The sequence below is a fragment of the Terrapene carolina genome, unplaced genomic scaffold, assembly GCF_002925995.2.
Source record: "Terrapene carolina triunguis isolate 2854851 unplaced genomic scaffold, T_m_triunguis-2.0 Scaffold84, whole genome shotgun sequence".
Lineage (NCBI taxonomy): Eukaryota > Metazoa > Chordata > Testudines > Emydidae > Terrapene > Terrapene triunguis.
Genome location: NW_020664435.1, coordinates 42655885 through 42673643, shown reverse-complemented (window position 1 = coordinate 42673643; position 17759 = coordinate 42655885). Strand labels below are relative to the sequence as shown.

The following is a 17759-nucleotide window of genomic DNA, read 5'->3' as shown; positions in this document are numbered from 1 at the left end:
TTCCTTTTAAGGAGATTGTATGTGTCTTGATGTTGACTAAACACATTACATAAGTATAATATTAACTAACTTGAACTACATCACAAAATACCATGACCTGCCACATAGTAACTCCATTTTACTCATGTGCCACGACTTATGTCACCAATGTATCCATTAACAAACTGTATCATATATGTGGGTGGGAGAATTGAACATAAGAACAGCCATACTGAGTCAGACAAAAGGTCCATTTAGCCCAGTATCCTGTCTTCCCACAGTGGCGAGTGTCAGGTGATCCAGAGGGAATGAACAGAACATGTAATTATCGAGTGATACAGCCCCTGTTGCCCATTCCCAGCTTGCCACAGCATGGCTCCCTCATGGTTTCTCTTCTGCTGCCTGAAAAAGTAGTTGCTATCCATCACTAGTCCTATTGTTAATACTGATTGATGGGAAAGGGGGGGGACTCACCCTCTCATCTTCATATGCTAATTAAATAAAAATCTATTTAAAAAGAGGGACTCCTGTACACAAACTTAGCGGTGGTTTTGAAAAGGGAATGATACCTGATATGTAAATGATTGGCATATATCAAAAAGTTCAGGGTTTGATTTGGATGCTCATCTGAATTTTACTCAAACTATATTAAGCTGCTGGAATTGTCAAATATTATGGTGTTTATCTCATCAGAACAGGTTATGCTGTAAGACATCCAATGCATCCAACTTTTCACACATACTCTGTGAAAATGCTTGGATTTTGGCTGTTTGGGTTACACCCAGAATTTAGGGAGAAGGAGGAAGATAAAAATGAAAGACGATGGGAGAATAAATGCACAAAACATTTCAAGAAGATTTAGTTTATGTTGGAATATTCAAAATTTTAGAAGGGGTCTTAAATTTCCAAACCAGTTCATTCATCCCTATTTAATTATGGTATATGATCTCTTATTTCAACAGAATGCCAATACATCCAACAGTAAGAGAGGCACAGGGCAAATATAACAAACAGCAAGGAAGGAAAAAAACACTAGACCTTGTGCTGAAAGGAATAATTCTTCACCAGCAGGAATAGAGAATAAATGACCTACTGGCCTCTTCCAGTTCACATTTATATGATTCTTTCCACTTGCTTATTCTCACTGTGCTATATTTACACTGAGAGAAGCAGCTATTCCAGTCAGTGACAGACGGGAGATGTCTCCAGAACTGCACATTCAGAAAATGACAGCTGGTCTGGGCATTGCAAGGACTATAAGAATGATAATAAAAGAGTCTGGAAATCTACTGAATTTTTGAAAAGATGAGCTGATCAGAAAGGAAATAAAATCAGATTTATAGAATAGAGGGGAATTGTCAAAAACTCCAATGTTGCACCTTGAGTGGCATGGTAGAGTTGTCAGCTGTGATGAAGGAAATGGGGAGGGAAGAGAGTTTAGAAGGAAAGATGAGAAGTTCTGTTTTTTCTGTGTTTGGTTTGAGTCAACTGTGAATCATCTAGGAAGACATCAGAAAGGCAGCAAGAGACATGAGCCTGATGAGAGGGGAAGAGGTAGATTTGAGAGTGGTTAACACAGAGATGGTAAGAGACCTTAGGAGTGGGTGTGGCTCTCAAGAGACAAAAGGAGGAGGTAAGCGAAAGGAGACAACAAAAAACATAAGAATCTCACATAGAGATAATTTGTAGACTATACCAGTATTTTGGATTTTCCAGGACAATTTTATTTCTGCAGTGAAAATTTTGCAAAACCAAATTTGATCACCCCTAATTTTTTGTTACCATTACTATAATTTCCCACAACTAAATTCAGGGTAAATTATAATCCTTATAAGACAAGAATTTTCATACATATTTGTTATAGTATTACATACATAAACAGTATATAATTATTGATTTATTTTATATCCAGCATATAAACCACTATGCTTCATGCACAAACCAATATAATTATCTCAAGGATTTTCACTTGCTGATCTGTTACACACCAGGAAGAATTCATATATACTAATATACTTAATTGCCAGTTTTTGGGAGATACAAACCAGTGTGTGCTGTGTAAATGAATTAAAATGGACAGTAGTTCTGTTAAATCTAATTTGTTATATATATTAAATTTTGATCCAATTGACATAAAGAACATGTAAACTAGCTATACTGAAAAAACAAATCACATGATTAATAAGTTGATTACACATATTTTCCAGTCCTATGAGAACATTAGGTTTAATAACGTCTTAATATGCAAATTAAAATATTTATGAGATCCTTCCGTTATCCAGATTACCCATTTTAAATTGCACCACGGGAAACCTGAAAGATAAACAGTTAAATACTAGATCTACAGATCACTTGCCTAATTGTATGGAATATAGCAGAGATAATGAGCTCATTGTGAACTGCAACAGTCATATAACGTGGCTCATGAAATGCTGATGGGACTGTCCGCACTGCATAGCAGAGATAAACACCCCACAAGAGGAATAAAAATTCAGCTGTGAGAAGAACAAAAAGAAATAATTTGCCATTAGTTTTATAGATGAAAAATAAAGGAAATTTGAAGTTATATAGCATGTTCTATATGTCTGTGTATATATAAATATAGAAACATATAGACAATATGTATCATAAATATAGATATTCATACACAAGTGTTCATATACTTTCAGATATTTTAAAATTGACATTAATATTTAACATTTAACTTCAAACATTTAATTTTTACACAATATGTCATTAGACCAGGAACCTTTGCCTCCACGTTTTCCCACTATTTTAGTTTACAAGTGTTAAAACCAACCTTTAGCAATTTCTTGTCTGTTTTTCAACTTGATATGGTAGAAGCCTGACATTATTTGTAATACATTTCTGATTTTTATCTCAGGTTCCTGTTATAAAGGCAGCTACAAGTGCCATTTCAGTTAAGAGTCTGTAAGCCTTTTTAATATGAATATTTTATTTAAAGGTTTATAACTCAGCTGTAACTATTTCTTCTGGGTTGAAGTACATCCTCTACTCACTTTAATTATGTTGTGCCTATGTTTTATAGACATTATGAGCCTCTTTTGAGGAGCCTAAGGACTTGGTAATTACAACAATGACACATTTCTCCTTAATAAGTAAGAAATAGGCGATGAAAGAAACAAAATAGGGATGGATGAATGCTCAGGGTCAGCTCAAACCATCCCTGTATGAAGGGACTGAACTGAACTTCACACTCAAGAGTTTGCATTTCAGTCAATGTTTCACCGTGACACAATTTTGTTTGTGACACAAACATCATCTTTCACACTGGCCCAGAAAATCCCACATTCCAGGGATCTATCTCAGGGGTGTGGTTATTAGAACACCCTATTTCTTTCATCTCTTCTCTTCTGACATGGGATGTCCTTCTTGAGAACTGGGATGGAAGTGGCCAACCCTGTCTTGCCACATGCAGTGCCAGGATCAACTCCTGGAACATGGCTCTTCTGGGCCAGTATTAAGACATGACGATGTCTATGTTGCATTGGGTTTGCTGAATTTTGTGACTAGTATTTCGCTCATGACACCGCTATATATTTACCACCCTAAATTATATATATGCTCATATACATAATGTTGTTTTCTGAATTCAGGTTAGTTATATTAGAAACACGCCTTCATCACATTTCACCACATCATAACTCCTAGCTACAGGCTCGTCTGTTAGATCAGCAAACAACCAGCATACCATGTAGGTACCTAAACAACCTTATCGTTTTCAGATTTCTTCCCATTGGAATCAGTGGCAAAGCTCCTATTGACTTCAACTGATGGAAAATTGGGTCCTAACACAGGAAATGTGAGCCAGGAGAAAGAGGGAAAAAATTGTCAAGGATACACTGCTACTGTTACTAATCAAGTAACAATACTCTCTGTCTCTCTCAAAAAAAGTATATTATCTCATTCAAACATTACCATGCTGGGTAGCTCTGCCCTAGAACATCTTATGCTCTATTAGAAGCAAGTTCATACACTATTAACACGAGAAAAGAGAAAAAGTAAAACTGTGGCTGTCTATCTCTGGAATTAATTCACCCGTATGAGCTAATGGAAAATTTGCTATAAATGCTCCTTCCCTCTTTCTACTTTTATGCTTATTTTTGATACTGTATTTAAAAATATTATTGGCCATCCACAAAAAAGGAAACTTACAGTAAGAAATACAGATAATTTTTGGTGTTACTTTATTTTTCTTTTTGAAAATTCTATCTACATAATGGACACCTGTTCCATTTAATTAGTAACATCACAAGTAATGATTGGCAAAAACAGCTACCAATCTGGTTTTGATAAATATGCAACAGTTTGGAAGGGCCATATTTGAAATAGTTTCTGAGTTAAGTCAGAAACTATTCTCCTAGTATTTTAGATCTACCAATTCTAATTTTGGTCTTGTATGCAACCAGGAAGTGCAACGGCTTGAGAAAGTGAAAATGAATTCAGCATTATGTGAATTTCTTTGTGCCTCAATAAAAGAATCAGTGAGTTTTGAGCAAAGCTTTGAGTGGTTCTTGTTTTAATGTGAGTGGTTTGCCCAGCCCTAAATCTATACATTTGCTGACCAAAAGTTATGTATCTTCTCACAACTGCTAATATGTAGCACTTTTATTACTCTCTCTCTTTTATGTCTCCCCCCAAAACCAACAATAATTACTATTAAAAATGGAACAAACAACAGTTTGATTTGGGATTTTTAAAAGTGTCTCTTTGGGGACCCATAGTACATCTTTTGTGATTTTTTTGACTGGGTCTATTTTTGGGCTTCTCAAATGAATGTAAAGTAGTACAGCACTCTTATGTCCTATACTGACTGCCTGGGCAAATTGGGTACTAGTTTCATTTCACTACCACTTCATTGGCTACACTGCCAGTGAAGTCTATTACTATATCTCATAAATATCACCAAACTAGGAAAGATCCACTGAAATATTTTTTCCCCAAAGACTTGTCTGAGCACATGGAACACAACTTCTGGTTTGATTAAATTCAAGCAAACCTTAACAAGCTAAATAGCAATCTTAGCCTTTATAACTATTTCAAAGACATTCAGTGTTCATTTGCGTGCTCTCTTTTTAAATATATTCTTCTCTTAAATCTAGAACCACAGCACAAAAAATGTGTAGTTCTAACTTGGTATTAACTTCAAATACAATTAAAAAAAGAAAATACTGTAATAAACTAAGGTAATAAACATATCCCTCATGCGTCTGACGAAGTGGGTATTCACCCACGAAAGCTTATGCTCCAATACATCTGTTAGTATTAAAGGTGCCACAGGACTCTCTGTTGCTTTTTACAGATCCAGACTAACACGGCTACTGCTCTGATACTTGAAACTAAGGTTGGTACAGCTAATTCATTGGATCTTCTAAGGGTCTACAGAAATTTCTCATTGACCCAGCAGAGTTTGAGAGATGTGCCACCAGAACATATTGCCCCTGCTGTTTTTACAAATTCTGTCTTTCAGTCCAGTGTCATCCTCGATAAACAGATATTAACAGTACTGTAGGACAGAACAATGTCAGTGCTAGCTGCCAAGGAACGATCAAATTCCTGAATACTACACCTAGGGCTCTCATTTCTCTTTCTCCTGAACAACCAAACCAAGTGAGAAAAACCCAAATCTGTTACTGATACAGGGAGAAAGTGATAAGTTTCAAGAGCTAAGTGAGGATATACACTGAGAGTCCCAATAAATAAGTCTGTTAAGTGCATGGAAAGAGAAGTTTAAAACGCCATGTTCTGAAGATACTTTTATTGAAAAAAGGCCCCTGTCTATCTGGAATAACTCTAAAGAAGGCATTGTAATGACTCTATAGTTACAGTGCAGTAACCAAAAGAAGACTTTAACTATGTTTCCAGATACACTGTAATCTCTTAAAATATCCCAATAAGCAAGTGAAATGGAATAAGCCACACTTCAATTAGCAAAGGTCAATTTCAGTGGGCTTTCATGGGCATAAATGATGGCAGAATTTGATTCTAAGTCAAAAGAAGTTTTGTGCATTTCGTTTTCACATATGCAGGTAATATCACTCTTTCTAAGCAGCCACTTATACTATTATGACTTTAATGCCAACAAGAATGGAATTCAAAGCATGTGTATACTGGAGCACAGCAGACAGTTGCACTATTTAATGTAAAATGTTTCTATCAATGCTTTTCATTTAGAACAGAGTTGGCATTTCTGACTACAGAAAATAATTAGCATGACATCTAGTATATTACACAAATTGGAATAGCTTTTAAAATGCAAGGTAAAATAAGAGTGTATATACTAGCTAAGCCCAATATTATAATAATTTAATTAGCAATAGCAAACAAAATATTCTGGTTGAGAAACAATTTATCATCCAAAGCACCAATTATATATCTTAAATATATCATGTAGAAGTTGTGCTTGAGGAAGAAAATCAGGTTTATATAATTAACTTCAGGCTAACACCGTAATTTACAAAGAAAATCTGCAGATGTTACCAAATTTTGCTGCGCTTTTTTGTACGTGGGCATTGGACAACATATTGTGATTCTGAATATAAAATTAAGACTGATATGGATAGAACATATATAAATAAATGAGTTTTTTAAAAAATCAAGTAAGAGCATGGAACACACTTTTGGAGTGCTGAAACTAATTCAACAAGAGAAACTGAACACTACTGTCTCAACTATCATCTAAATAGCGGTCACACAAAAGACCGCAGAGGAACCCCAGGGATGATTAACATTGTTGATCATGCACTATCCTAGCCAGTTTGTGCCACACAACTTTTAATGATAAATCTGCCAGGTTTGAAATGAGGATTTATATTTGACTCACTCAGGAATGAAACACTCAAGAGAATGGAGTAGAGAAGTGCATGGGCAAAAGCTAACGGACTATACAGGTATATTGCCAAAACTGCTAATAAATGTTTTGCAGTGTAGCAATGTTATATCACTGATATGCTACAGTAGACTTTGTAAAACTGCATTAAAATACTGTAAGGTGTAGGGTTTTGGACTAGCACTGTAGTGGTTTTTAAAAAAAAAAAAAGGGATGGTGACATCTTTAAGAGAAGCAGTGAGGTATATTTTGACCCACGAAGTACTAAAGTGGTATTTCAGTAAATGAAATCGGTCACACTTTATATTAATGTTATATTTACAAATAGTTTATAAAGGGCTAATAGATGGTATGAGCACATTTTAGACATTTATAAGTACACCCGAAGAAGGTGTTTTAGATGGTTATGTGGGTTTATAAGCAACCTACTGGATTCTATAAGAATCCGTAACAATTGAGCAATCATTTATTTAAATATCTACTAACCAAGTCTAATAAATAGTTTTTAATGTAAAATTTGGCCATAAAACTCAAGAGATGAAGCAGTAGGAGCAAGTAGTAGGAAAGAAGCCTGAAATAGGCATCTGTATTATATCAACTGTCTAGTGACCAAATATGGAACTGGAGGTCTTTAGAATATGCAGAAAAGATGCAAAATGGAGGGCAGAAGCAAAAATAGCCAGAGGGAAAGACGCAAATTGTGTGGATTTCTTTTATTAGCCATAATATTAAAATTGTCTATAAGCTCAGTTTAATACTTCACCATTTTTGAAGTCATTAAATAACAATACTAAACAAAAAGTCAGGTGGCAACTGGCGCATGACGGAGGTAAAGTGAGGTCTAAACAAAGATCTCCCTCATAATAGGATACAACATGTAATTACTTCTTTGTCCTTAGTGGTGGAACTGTGTATTGCAACTTCACATATAGCCATGTGTACAAGAAATGTTTTACTTAGGCCTCTCATTCTTGTTGAAAGAGTAACGGAAGTCGTGACGTTACTATAGTTGCTGCTTGCTACCTGGATAAATAGTTTGTTATACTTTTCAGGGACATGAGGACCACTCTGACATCCCTTATTCACATGAGCACCAGTCTCTGTTAATTAGTGTTTATCTCTAAACAGAGCTCTTGTTCTAACTGATACTGTTTCCTCTGCTTCAATTCAGTTGGAGTGGGCAACAAATAATGTTCTTGCACTGTTCCATGACCCTAAGCAGTGTGATACTTTCCATTCAGCATGTTGGACTAGGGACTAATACCCAGACCTGTGCTGGGTCATGTCATTTGCCAATCACCTGCAGCCAGTGGCGTGTACTGTACTTAATGATTTTCCACATAGCCAATATCGTCAGTCATTGATTCAGATCGGAATGCGTCTTCCGATTATAAGGAGCATACCAAAGCCTAGATGGAACTTCTGGAAGGCAGATTAGGGCTCCTATACAGAGTACTTTGAACAGAGCATTGTAACAATCCCATTAAACATCATCTCCGTGGAAGATGCAAATCGTCATTTCTGCTGTGCCATTTTTAAAGCTGCAAGTGCAACAATTCCATGTGGCTTCCAACCTGAATACATTCCACGTTTGAATGAGGATTGTGCAGACTTGCTGAGGCAGAATGAGCAGTCAGATGATCCAGAGATTGCAGACCATCTTACAGAATCAAAGGGATTCCAATATAAGCTGAAGACTGGTTCAGTTTTTCTTGACCAGACCGTGGCATACAACACAGTTTGGCACATGGGCTTTTTGGTGAAATTGTCTAGATCTATGACAAGTTGGTTTGTATATGCAATGGCTTTGTTTTTGAGAAATCTCTATTTCTGTGTGCACATTGGTGACAGAACAAGTGGTTGGAGGCACCAGAAGAATGGCCTACCACAAGGATCAGTATTATCTCCAACATTATTCAATTTACATTTGAATGACCTACCACATATCAGATCTCACAAGTTTGTTTATAAATATGACATATGCCTCGGCACTCAGTCACACTCTTTTGACATACTTGAGAGTGTTTTGAATGCAGATATAGTGGCTATGGCTGATTATTGTCATCAGTGGCATCTGATACCAAGTGAAAGTAAGACTGTTTTGAGTGTTTTCCACTTACATCATGCCCAAGCGGGGAGAGAGATGAATATAGTTCTCAATGATCAGCGAATAAAGCATGATTCACACCTGGTTTATCTAGGCATCATGTTGGATAGGGCTCTCAGCTATCATGATCATCTTACAAAGACAGCAACTAAGGTCAAAATGCACAACAATCTGCTCAGAATACTGGCCGGAACTACATAGCCTTTGCACTCTGTTATGCAGCAGCAGAGTACTGCGCTCCAGTATGGGCTTCCTTGTCTCACACAAGGATGATCAATGCACAACTTAATTCCACCATGTGTATTATTTCAGGCACACGTAAATCTACTCCTCTACCATGGTTACTGGTTGTCTGCATATTGCTCCACCCAGTGTTCACAGAGAGGAAAACGTAGCAAATCTCATGACAAAATTGTGTGATATGCTACATCTATAGTTAATTAAAGACTTGTTTAATCCACCACATGGTCATCTGCCCTCACAGCGCCCATTGCGGATAAGTTTACCGGGTGAGGGATTTACAGTAGAGGATGCATGGCGAGCTTCATGGTCCACAGAGATAGTGACAAATAATTCTTGTCTAGGACCCCACTCAATATCAACCCAGGTTTGATTTACCACGAAGGCAATGGTGCCTTCTCAACAGGTTTCATACCATACATGGAATTTGTGCCGCAGCAGAATTTCAGTAGCATTTTATAGACAGTCCACTATGTCAATGTGGGCATCCACAAACCATGTCATGCGTTGTTGAGGTCTGAAAAATGACTCCTCTCTCTGGAAGTCTTTGTGCCTTGAACGTTGTTGATAAAAACGCCGTGACTTCACTTGACCGGATTGCATACACTAAATAAATAAGAAGATTGTATCTGTCTAGACTGGAGTCCATCACAAATTGAGACGTCTGATCCCAGTTAGTGGGTGGTTGCGGGAATTGGGAGTAGAAGGGAGTACTGTTACTTGTCAGCTCTTTCCTCACCTCAGGTTTAGCATTTATTGGAAATTTAAGACACAGCTGTCCATAAAAGACCAATGAACAACAAGCTTCCTGTTTACCCAAACTGAAATCCCCAGAGGATATGATTCTGTACATTTCAACTTGAAAGGTTTGCTACTAGATGTTTGAAAACTATTTTGTGCAACCCTTTCCTTGTCAAAAAATTTTCAACTAAACTTTTTTCCATAGAAAAATGCCATTTAATCAAAATAGGAGTGTTTTGACTAACATTTTGTTGCTATAAGATGGAATGGATAGGAGAGCACGCCACCTCAGACTAATAGCACACAGTGATTAGGGCACTCACCTGGGATGTGGGAGACCCAAGTTCAAGTCCTTTCTCTGTTTCAGGTACTTGAACCTGGGTGTCCTACATCCCAAGCAAGTGCCTTAATCAAAGGACTATTGGCTATTCTTAGTGGGGTGTCTTTCTCTCAATATTTTTCATGAAAATTTTCAGGTCTCAGATTTGTTTCACATTTTGAAACCTTGACATTTTTTGTGAAATGGAATTTCTGTTTTCTGGCCAGCCCTAATGTTGAATAGTACTTACTCATTGGGAATAACATAACCATGGGTTGCAGAACCAGGCCCTTACAAAAACAAAATTTGTAGGATATGACTGACTATTCTTATTCATCAGGCACAAGAAATGGGCTGCACATTCTCCATTCCTACAGAAAGAAAGGGCAGGGGAGCAAAAAAACATAGAGCCGTTAACATCTGCATGCAAGAGAAAGCATTAGCTCACAAAACAGGGCAAGACAATGTATCCTCAGAAATGAAGTGACAACAGTATAACTGCAAGGTAAGCATTCAGGGTGGATGGACAAATGAGAGATGTACTGAGACACATATGAGAGTAAGACAAGTGTTGCTATGAAGGCATATGTGGATGTACATGTAATTGGAAGGCAAAAGACAAAAATAGGGTGTAACTTAAATATCCCATATACACGAATGGAGTTTTTAAATGATCTCTTCCACTGTTCACTACCTTGTTCTCATCTAGATTACATCTTATCCAGTCTTTGTGTTACCCAATTAACCAGTTTTATTGTATCCCCCAATTCCTAGGAACAGTGGCTGTTTTTAATGGCATTTTTACATTATTTTGATAGCAATTCAGCTATTTCATGTTTTTAGTTCATTTGGAACACTTGACCTGGTTATCCAATACACTGAGCCAAATTCATGCCATATTCTACACCAGTGGTGGGCAACCTGCAGCCCGTCAGGGTAATCCGCTGGCGGGCCGCAAGACAGTTTGTTTATATTTACCGTCTGCAGGCCCGGCTCCCTGCAGCTCCCATTGTCCACAAATAGTGAACCGCGGCCACTGGGAGCTGCGGGCAGCCGTGCCCGTGAATAGTAAATGTAAGCAAACTGTCTCATGGCCCACCAGCGGATTACTCTGACAGGCCACGTGCGGCCCGTGGGCTGCAGATTGCCCACCATTGTTCTACGCCATTATTCATGCCTGGTGTAACTGAACCATAATGTCAATTGTACTAAAGATGACTCTCCCCCTTTTCTATTTAAAATTGAATTTGTAAATGTCCTTTTTTGGTGTTTTGCACATTTCGGTTAGGAAGGGCAATGATAAGCTTGCACTGTGTAGTGCATGTTTACTATATACAGTGGACCAGATCCTCATCTGATGTAGACTGGTATAGTTCTATTGACTCGATCAATTTATACCAGCAGAAGATCTGGCCCGGTATGTTTATAATGTATTGTATAACAGGGAGTTGTCTGTGAAAGTTAATTATTGTTCTTGAACAATGAAGTGTTCTTTTAATGCACATGCCTCTGACTCCAAAGCCTCCTATCTCCAATGTAGTTTATTAATTATCTTAGCATTAATTGGCATTTTAATAAAACTTTCCCTACGATTTAGACTTTCTTAATAAAAAGGTTTAATGTCTACATTCACTCCTAGCTGCCATTTACTTTAGCTACAGTTCATATCCACTTTTCACATATGTAGCTAAATCGGTACCATCCACACAAAAACGTGCAGATGGGGAAAATGCATGTGTAAAAGCCTGATGGCTTTAGGGTGTACAGCTTGCAATGCATTCTGCATGCTGTGAGAAGGATTAGAACAGCGGTTTGCAAACTGTGGTTCAGGACCCCAAAGTGGGTCACAACCCTTTTTTAATGGGGTCACCAGGGCTGGCATTAGACTTGCTGGGGCCCAGGACCGAAGCCTGAGCATGACCCCCCACATGACTCCTACCTGCCCCACCCCCAGCCCGGGGCCCCGGCACTCTCCCTGTCCCCTCCCCATCCCACGTTACCTGTGGGGGGAGGCTCTGTCCTCCTGCTGCACCGGATACCGATTTCTGAAGTGTAGGGCTCTCCCAGGAACCCTAGTGGTGAAAGGAGCATAACTTGGGGCTGCCGGGAGGCCCCAAGCCAGCAGCTCCTGCGGTGCGGCTGTACCGCCCCCAGGCCAGTTCTCCGGCAGGGCTGTACAGACCCCAGACAGAAGACGCAGCTGCATGGAAGTGCTGGGGGTGGGGCTGGGGGCGGTACAGCTGCACTGGAGGAGCTGCCAGCGTGAGGCCACCCTGCAGCCCCTAGTTCTGCTCCTTTCACCACTGCAGTTCCCAGGAGAGCCCTGCGGTTCTGAAAATGTGTCTTTCCGGTATGGCGTACTGACAATAAATATCTTAATGGTACGGAGTACCTGACTGTACCTGCTTACTTGCACCACTGTTTATAAACATATACTGTTGCATTGTATTTTCCAGTGGTGATTTCAGTTTGTAAAGTACCATTCTGCACTGTGTACAAGGTTCCTGCTCTCTAGAGGTGGCCTTCCAAATCACTGTCTAATCTGGCACACCTTTCATTACACTTCTTTCAGAGGGGAAACCATTAACAATTACAATTTACTATAAATTTACTAGGCAATTATGAAGTATGTACTGCTTGCAAAACACAGAAGTATTCCATTACACTGAGGACATCTTTTCTCAGAATACTGACAGATTAGAACGCTAATTAAACCCATAACACTGGCTATTCGATTTTACTCAGTTTTAACTAGCATTTTATTTCGTCTGTCTACTGTCTTTATTTCAAGTTCTGTTTGCTGAAATTCACTGAGCCATGGATCTAGAAAGCCGGCTGTTCCGTCCATTTAACTGCTCAGACTGTCTTTTGGAAGCTAAGTGAACACAATTTTAAAACAGAAAAAAATACTATGCCCTAGATTCTTCTTCTTCTCCCTGTAAAGTCTCTTTCCGCTTTGCTGCACTCCACTTCTCACCTGGAGGGCTACACTGTTTCATATTAAAAGTTCCTTTTCACAGACTGAAAGGATTTTCAGACAATGCAAGGATCTGTAATCCATTTATATTTCTTCAGTTCTGAATTGTTTCCTGGATCATTCTGTTACCAGGGTTTTATCTATCCCTTTTAACTAAGCTATACTTACTTCAGTGTCATTTTAATCTTCAAAGCAAAACAATATGCATTCCTTTGCAATACACCATATGTGGCAACTATTAATTACATGGGGCCAAATCCTTCCATCTTTACTGAGGCACAACTCCCACTGACTTCATTTGGGAGCAATGTGTGATCTGACGGCCTGAGCTCAAGCCTCTGAACATAGTCTCACCCACTCCCATCCCCTCCCCCTCTCATTTTATCCCCTCCATTATTCCACCTGCTTTTCCATTCACTCAGTTCTTCTGCACTGACTCCTCTCCATACCCCATCTTCATTACTGCATCTACTCTCCCACCCACATTCTCCTTCCCCAGCCTCCCCCTCAATTTCACTGTGTGTGTGTGTGTGTATATACAAAAGATAAAGAGGGAAACAGAAAGAGAGAAAAGAGAGAGAAAGCGAAGGAAGGAGGAAAGGTGAGAGAGGGACGACAGAGACTTTGAGCTCCTTACCACCAGATTGACGTACCACTAGATATTGAGTGACAGGGAAGCCCTGGGAACTCTTCCCTGTCCCCTCAGACAAGCCGCACAGGAAATGGACATGCAAAGGGGAAGCACCCACGGGGCAGTGGTGTCAAAAGTGTCAGAGGTAGGGGAAGGCCTAGACAACACAAGAAGTGGTCAGGGAAAGGGGAGCCCCGGGTTGTCTCCCCAGCCCAGGCCACTGCCACTGAAAGTGCCCAAAGAAGAGGAGACCTGGAGCACCTCCCCATCTCAGCCAACAGCGCTAGAGCGAACTCCTCTGAGTGGCAGGTACCTAGCTGAGCATCAGGTTTGGCAGCAGGAGCACAGCCATGCAAGTGTGTTGCTTTGATGGAGCCCTGCATAGGAACTGTGCCTGAGGCCTGGTCTACACTGCCGCTTAAGCCGATGTAAGTTACGTCACTCAGGGATGTGAAAAAATCACCACCCTAAGCGACATAACTTACATCGACCTAACGCAGTGTCTACACTGTGCTATGTCGGCAGGAGACGCTCTCCCACCGACTTAGCATCTGCCTCTTAGCAAAATCGACACTGCTGGATAGATTGCAACAGCGCCGATTTAGTGTGCCAGTATAGACAAACCCTGAGATAACAGAATTTGATCTATGCCTCTGTAGGTGCTAAGAAGGGGCAATGTTGCTAGCAGGGAGCCTAATCCTGCACTGTTGAAGTCAATGGGAATTTTGCCACTAACTATGATAGGTGGAAAATTAGGGCTATAATAATTGCATATGGGCGCAAAATATCGATTTCTTGTTCATTTGCCTTAGTAAACCTATGGATAATTAAAGTAATCATGATGTAATTACAAAGCATTTGCCATGAAACACACATGTAGCTGTGTGATAAAGAATATTTGTATGCTATATTTGACTGGTAATTTGGAAATATACTATACTTATGCATTTTGATTTCTTGAGGTTTAATCATTTGTTAAAAATTTCGATTAAAAGTTGGCTGAAACAATAGTAATTTTAGAGGTTTTTTGGGGCTAAATCCCATTTTAGTTTTTTTTTTATTAAATATTTCAGTGGTTTTCAAGTATTACACAAAAGTTTATAAGGGGCATAGAGAGGAACATAATTAATTGAATTGCTTCATATTCCTAAACAATATTTGTTATAGGCAAAGCTCCTAGTGCTGCCTATAGTTAAAGTAGATTGACACTTTCCATGATAAGATCCTGTTTTCAGCAGCTTATAACTTTGCCAATTTTTAACTGTTTAGACTGAAATTTCCCATGCAGGTTGTCTGCCTCCGGCTAACTCTTTTTGGAATGTTTCAGCTAAAACAGTGCAGCTATTTCTGAGAGCATGATGAAGAAAAAATAGGTTGTTTTGTCCATTTAAAAAAAATTCTTAGAACCATTTTGTTGAGCTCTAGCACCTCTATACTAAAGCACAATCTTCAAATTTGGCAGGGTCACTTTGGTGTCAGTAATGAGGTTTTTGCTGTCCCTGGGAAAAACGACCCTTCAAGACTCCCCCCCTCAGCCCACCCAAAAACATCTCACTTTGCAGATGCTCAGTAGAGATTTATTAGAGCTTGGTGGCAAAATTCTCCACCGATTCCATCTGACCGAGTATGCCCTAGCCCAGGCTACTGGAGCTGAGCAAGACTTTCCCTTTAATTGCTCTTCCCAGCAGCCAGAAGCCACTGCAGCACTGGGAACGAGTACTGAGAGCTAGGAGACTCTCCCAATGCTCTCAATGCTCCCCTTATGTCCACTGAGTGAGGAGGAGAAATCCAGAGCCGTCCCTTGGGTATGACGAATTGGGGCGACCACTCTGGGCCCGGTGTTTTGGGGGGCCCCACCGGCCAGTGTGATTGGCTGGTGCGGTCAGTCCCAGAAGCGACGGGTCGGTCCCGGAAGTGATGCATTCGTCACTTCCGCCCCGGGCCCCGCACTCCCCTAGGGATGGCCCTGGAGAAATCAACCACATTGGAATGCACACAAGTGAAGACTGGGGTTCTGAGCAGCAGGAGAGGAGATTGCAGAAGCCAGAAGGGTAGGGAGGAACAGCGAGGGTGGGTGACCAGAAGCCAGGATAGAGGTTGGATAGCTTAAGTAGGTTATCAATGAGCTCCTGATGGAGACATATTGGCCTCTTATTATTCTTTTTATCTTCATATCAAGATACTTTTCTGTCGTGCTTTAATATTGTCTCCTTAAGAAACTGCCAGCTCTGCTGAACTCTTTTTCCCCTTAGATTTTCTTCCCATGGGACCTTACCTACCAGTTCTCTGAGTTATTGAAGTCTGCTTTTTTGAAGTCCATTGTCTTTAGTTTGCTTCTCTCACTCCTTCCTTTCCTTAAAATCATGAAATCTATAATTTTACGATCACTGTCACCTAAACTGACTTCCATGTTTAGATTTATAACCCATTCCTCCCTGTTACTCAGAATCAAGTCTAAAATGGCTGTTTACTTAGTTACTTCCTCCACCATCTGAAACAAAAAGTTGACTGCAAACCACAATACATTCTGAAAACTTGTTGGAAATTTTGTGTTTTGCCATATTACTTTTCCAACAGACGTTTGGGTGATTACAGTCCCCCATTATTACCAGGTCTTGTGTTTTGGATATTGTTGTCATTTTTTTTTCTACAAATGCCTCATCCACCTCTTTCTCTTCATCTGATGGTCTACAGTCAATTCCTACCATGACATCACTCCTGTTTTCCCCCCCTTGTATCTTCTTCACCCAGAGACTTTCAATTGGTTTGCCTCTCACCTCCTTCTGAACCTCAGAACAAATACATATATTCTTCATGCATTATGCAACACTGCCTCTCTTTCCCCCATCCTGCCCTTCCTGAACAACCTATACCTCTCTATACCACAGAGGATAACAACCTACTATTGCTACCAGTTACTCCATTAGCTCAAGGTATGTTTGTGCTGTGGATCTAAAGTTCCAAAGCAGGCTGATTACCCAGCTGGGGCTCAATATGGTTCCATGTGATGGAATTCCTGTTTTTTCAGATTTTTCTTTAAAAAAATAGGAAATTATATCTATTAATTACATTAAAAGAACATTAAGGTTACAAAGTCAAGCACTCCAAAGTTAAGAAATGCCAGAATTAAGGTTGCCTGTGCATTCTTTTTAAGGTACTATATCATACAGTGAGAGGGAGTTCTTTAGGTACCACAAACTCAAGTGGTTTCTTTGTTATTTTTGTGGTTGTGGCTGCTCAGTGGCCATTATAACATCTTTTATTTGCATGTCAGCTGACAGCCAGCATTGAAAATATAAGTCACCGATTGGTCAATGGTGCACTACAATTGCCCATCAATCAAGTATGTGTGGGGGGGAATATTTGCTTGGGTTTAATCCACAAATATTTGCCATCCATTTCTGATTTTAATAAAAGTTTTATAGACTCACATAGATTATATCTGTCAGTGTTATACATATTGTGTGAAACCCTGGCCCTGCTGAAGTCAATGGTAAAACTCTGATTAACTTCAATAGGATCAATATTTCATTATTTTTATTTGGGTCTGTATATCTTTCTCTCCTGTTTGAGGTTCTGGCTATTAAACTTATTATGTTGCTGTTAGTCCAGTCAGTGACAAGTTTTAAATCTTGTGCTGATATATATTTGGGTCAGAGAGGTCCCCAAGATGAAGAACCACAGTTCGATCTGTAATACTCTGAGCCCTTTGGTTTCATGTCATGTGTTTATTCCTGGCTACCAGAAATCTGTCTGTTGCAAGTTCGGGGACAGAAATGCAGCCCCTAAAAGAATACATTCAAGTTATAAAATATAAGGTTCTTGGATGGGTTTTTTTCAAGCCCTCAGCAAGTCTGCCTCTAAAATCTCAGAACTGTCAGTGGTGCCACAGCTGCCAGTGTTATAGATGCCACA

At 39.5% G+C, this 17759-nt stretch overlaps 1 protein-coding gene across 1 annotated transcript in view; it reads right to left on the bottom strand.

The window, feature by feature from the left end:
- Positions 1-17759, bottom strand: part of GPR158 (G protein-coupled receptor 158) — a 353319-nt gene that overhangs the window by 10227 nt on the left and 325333 nt on the right. Inside the window, exon 8 of the mRNA XM_026649344.1 lies at positions 2336-2474. Coding sequence (XP_026505129.1) covers positions 2336-2474 — 139 coding nt within the window. The remainder of the gene's footprint in view (positions 1-2335; positions 2475-17759) is intronic.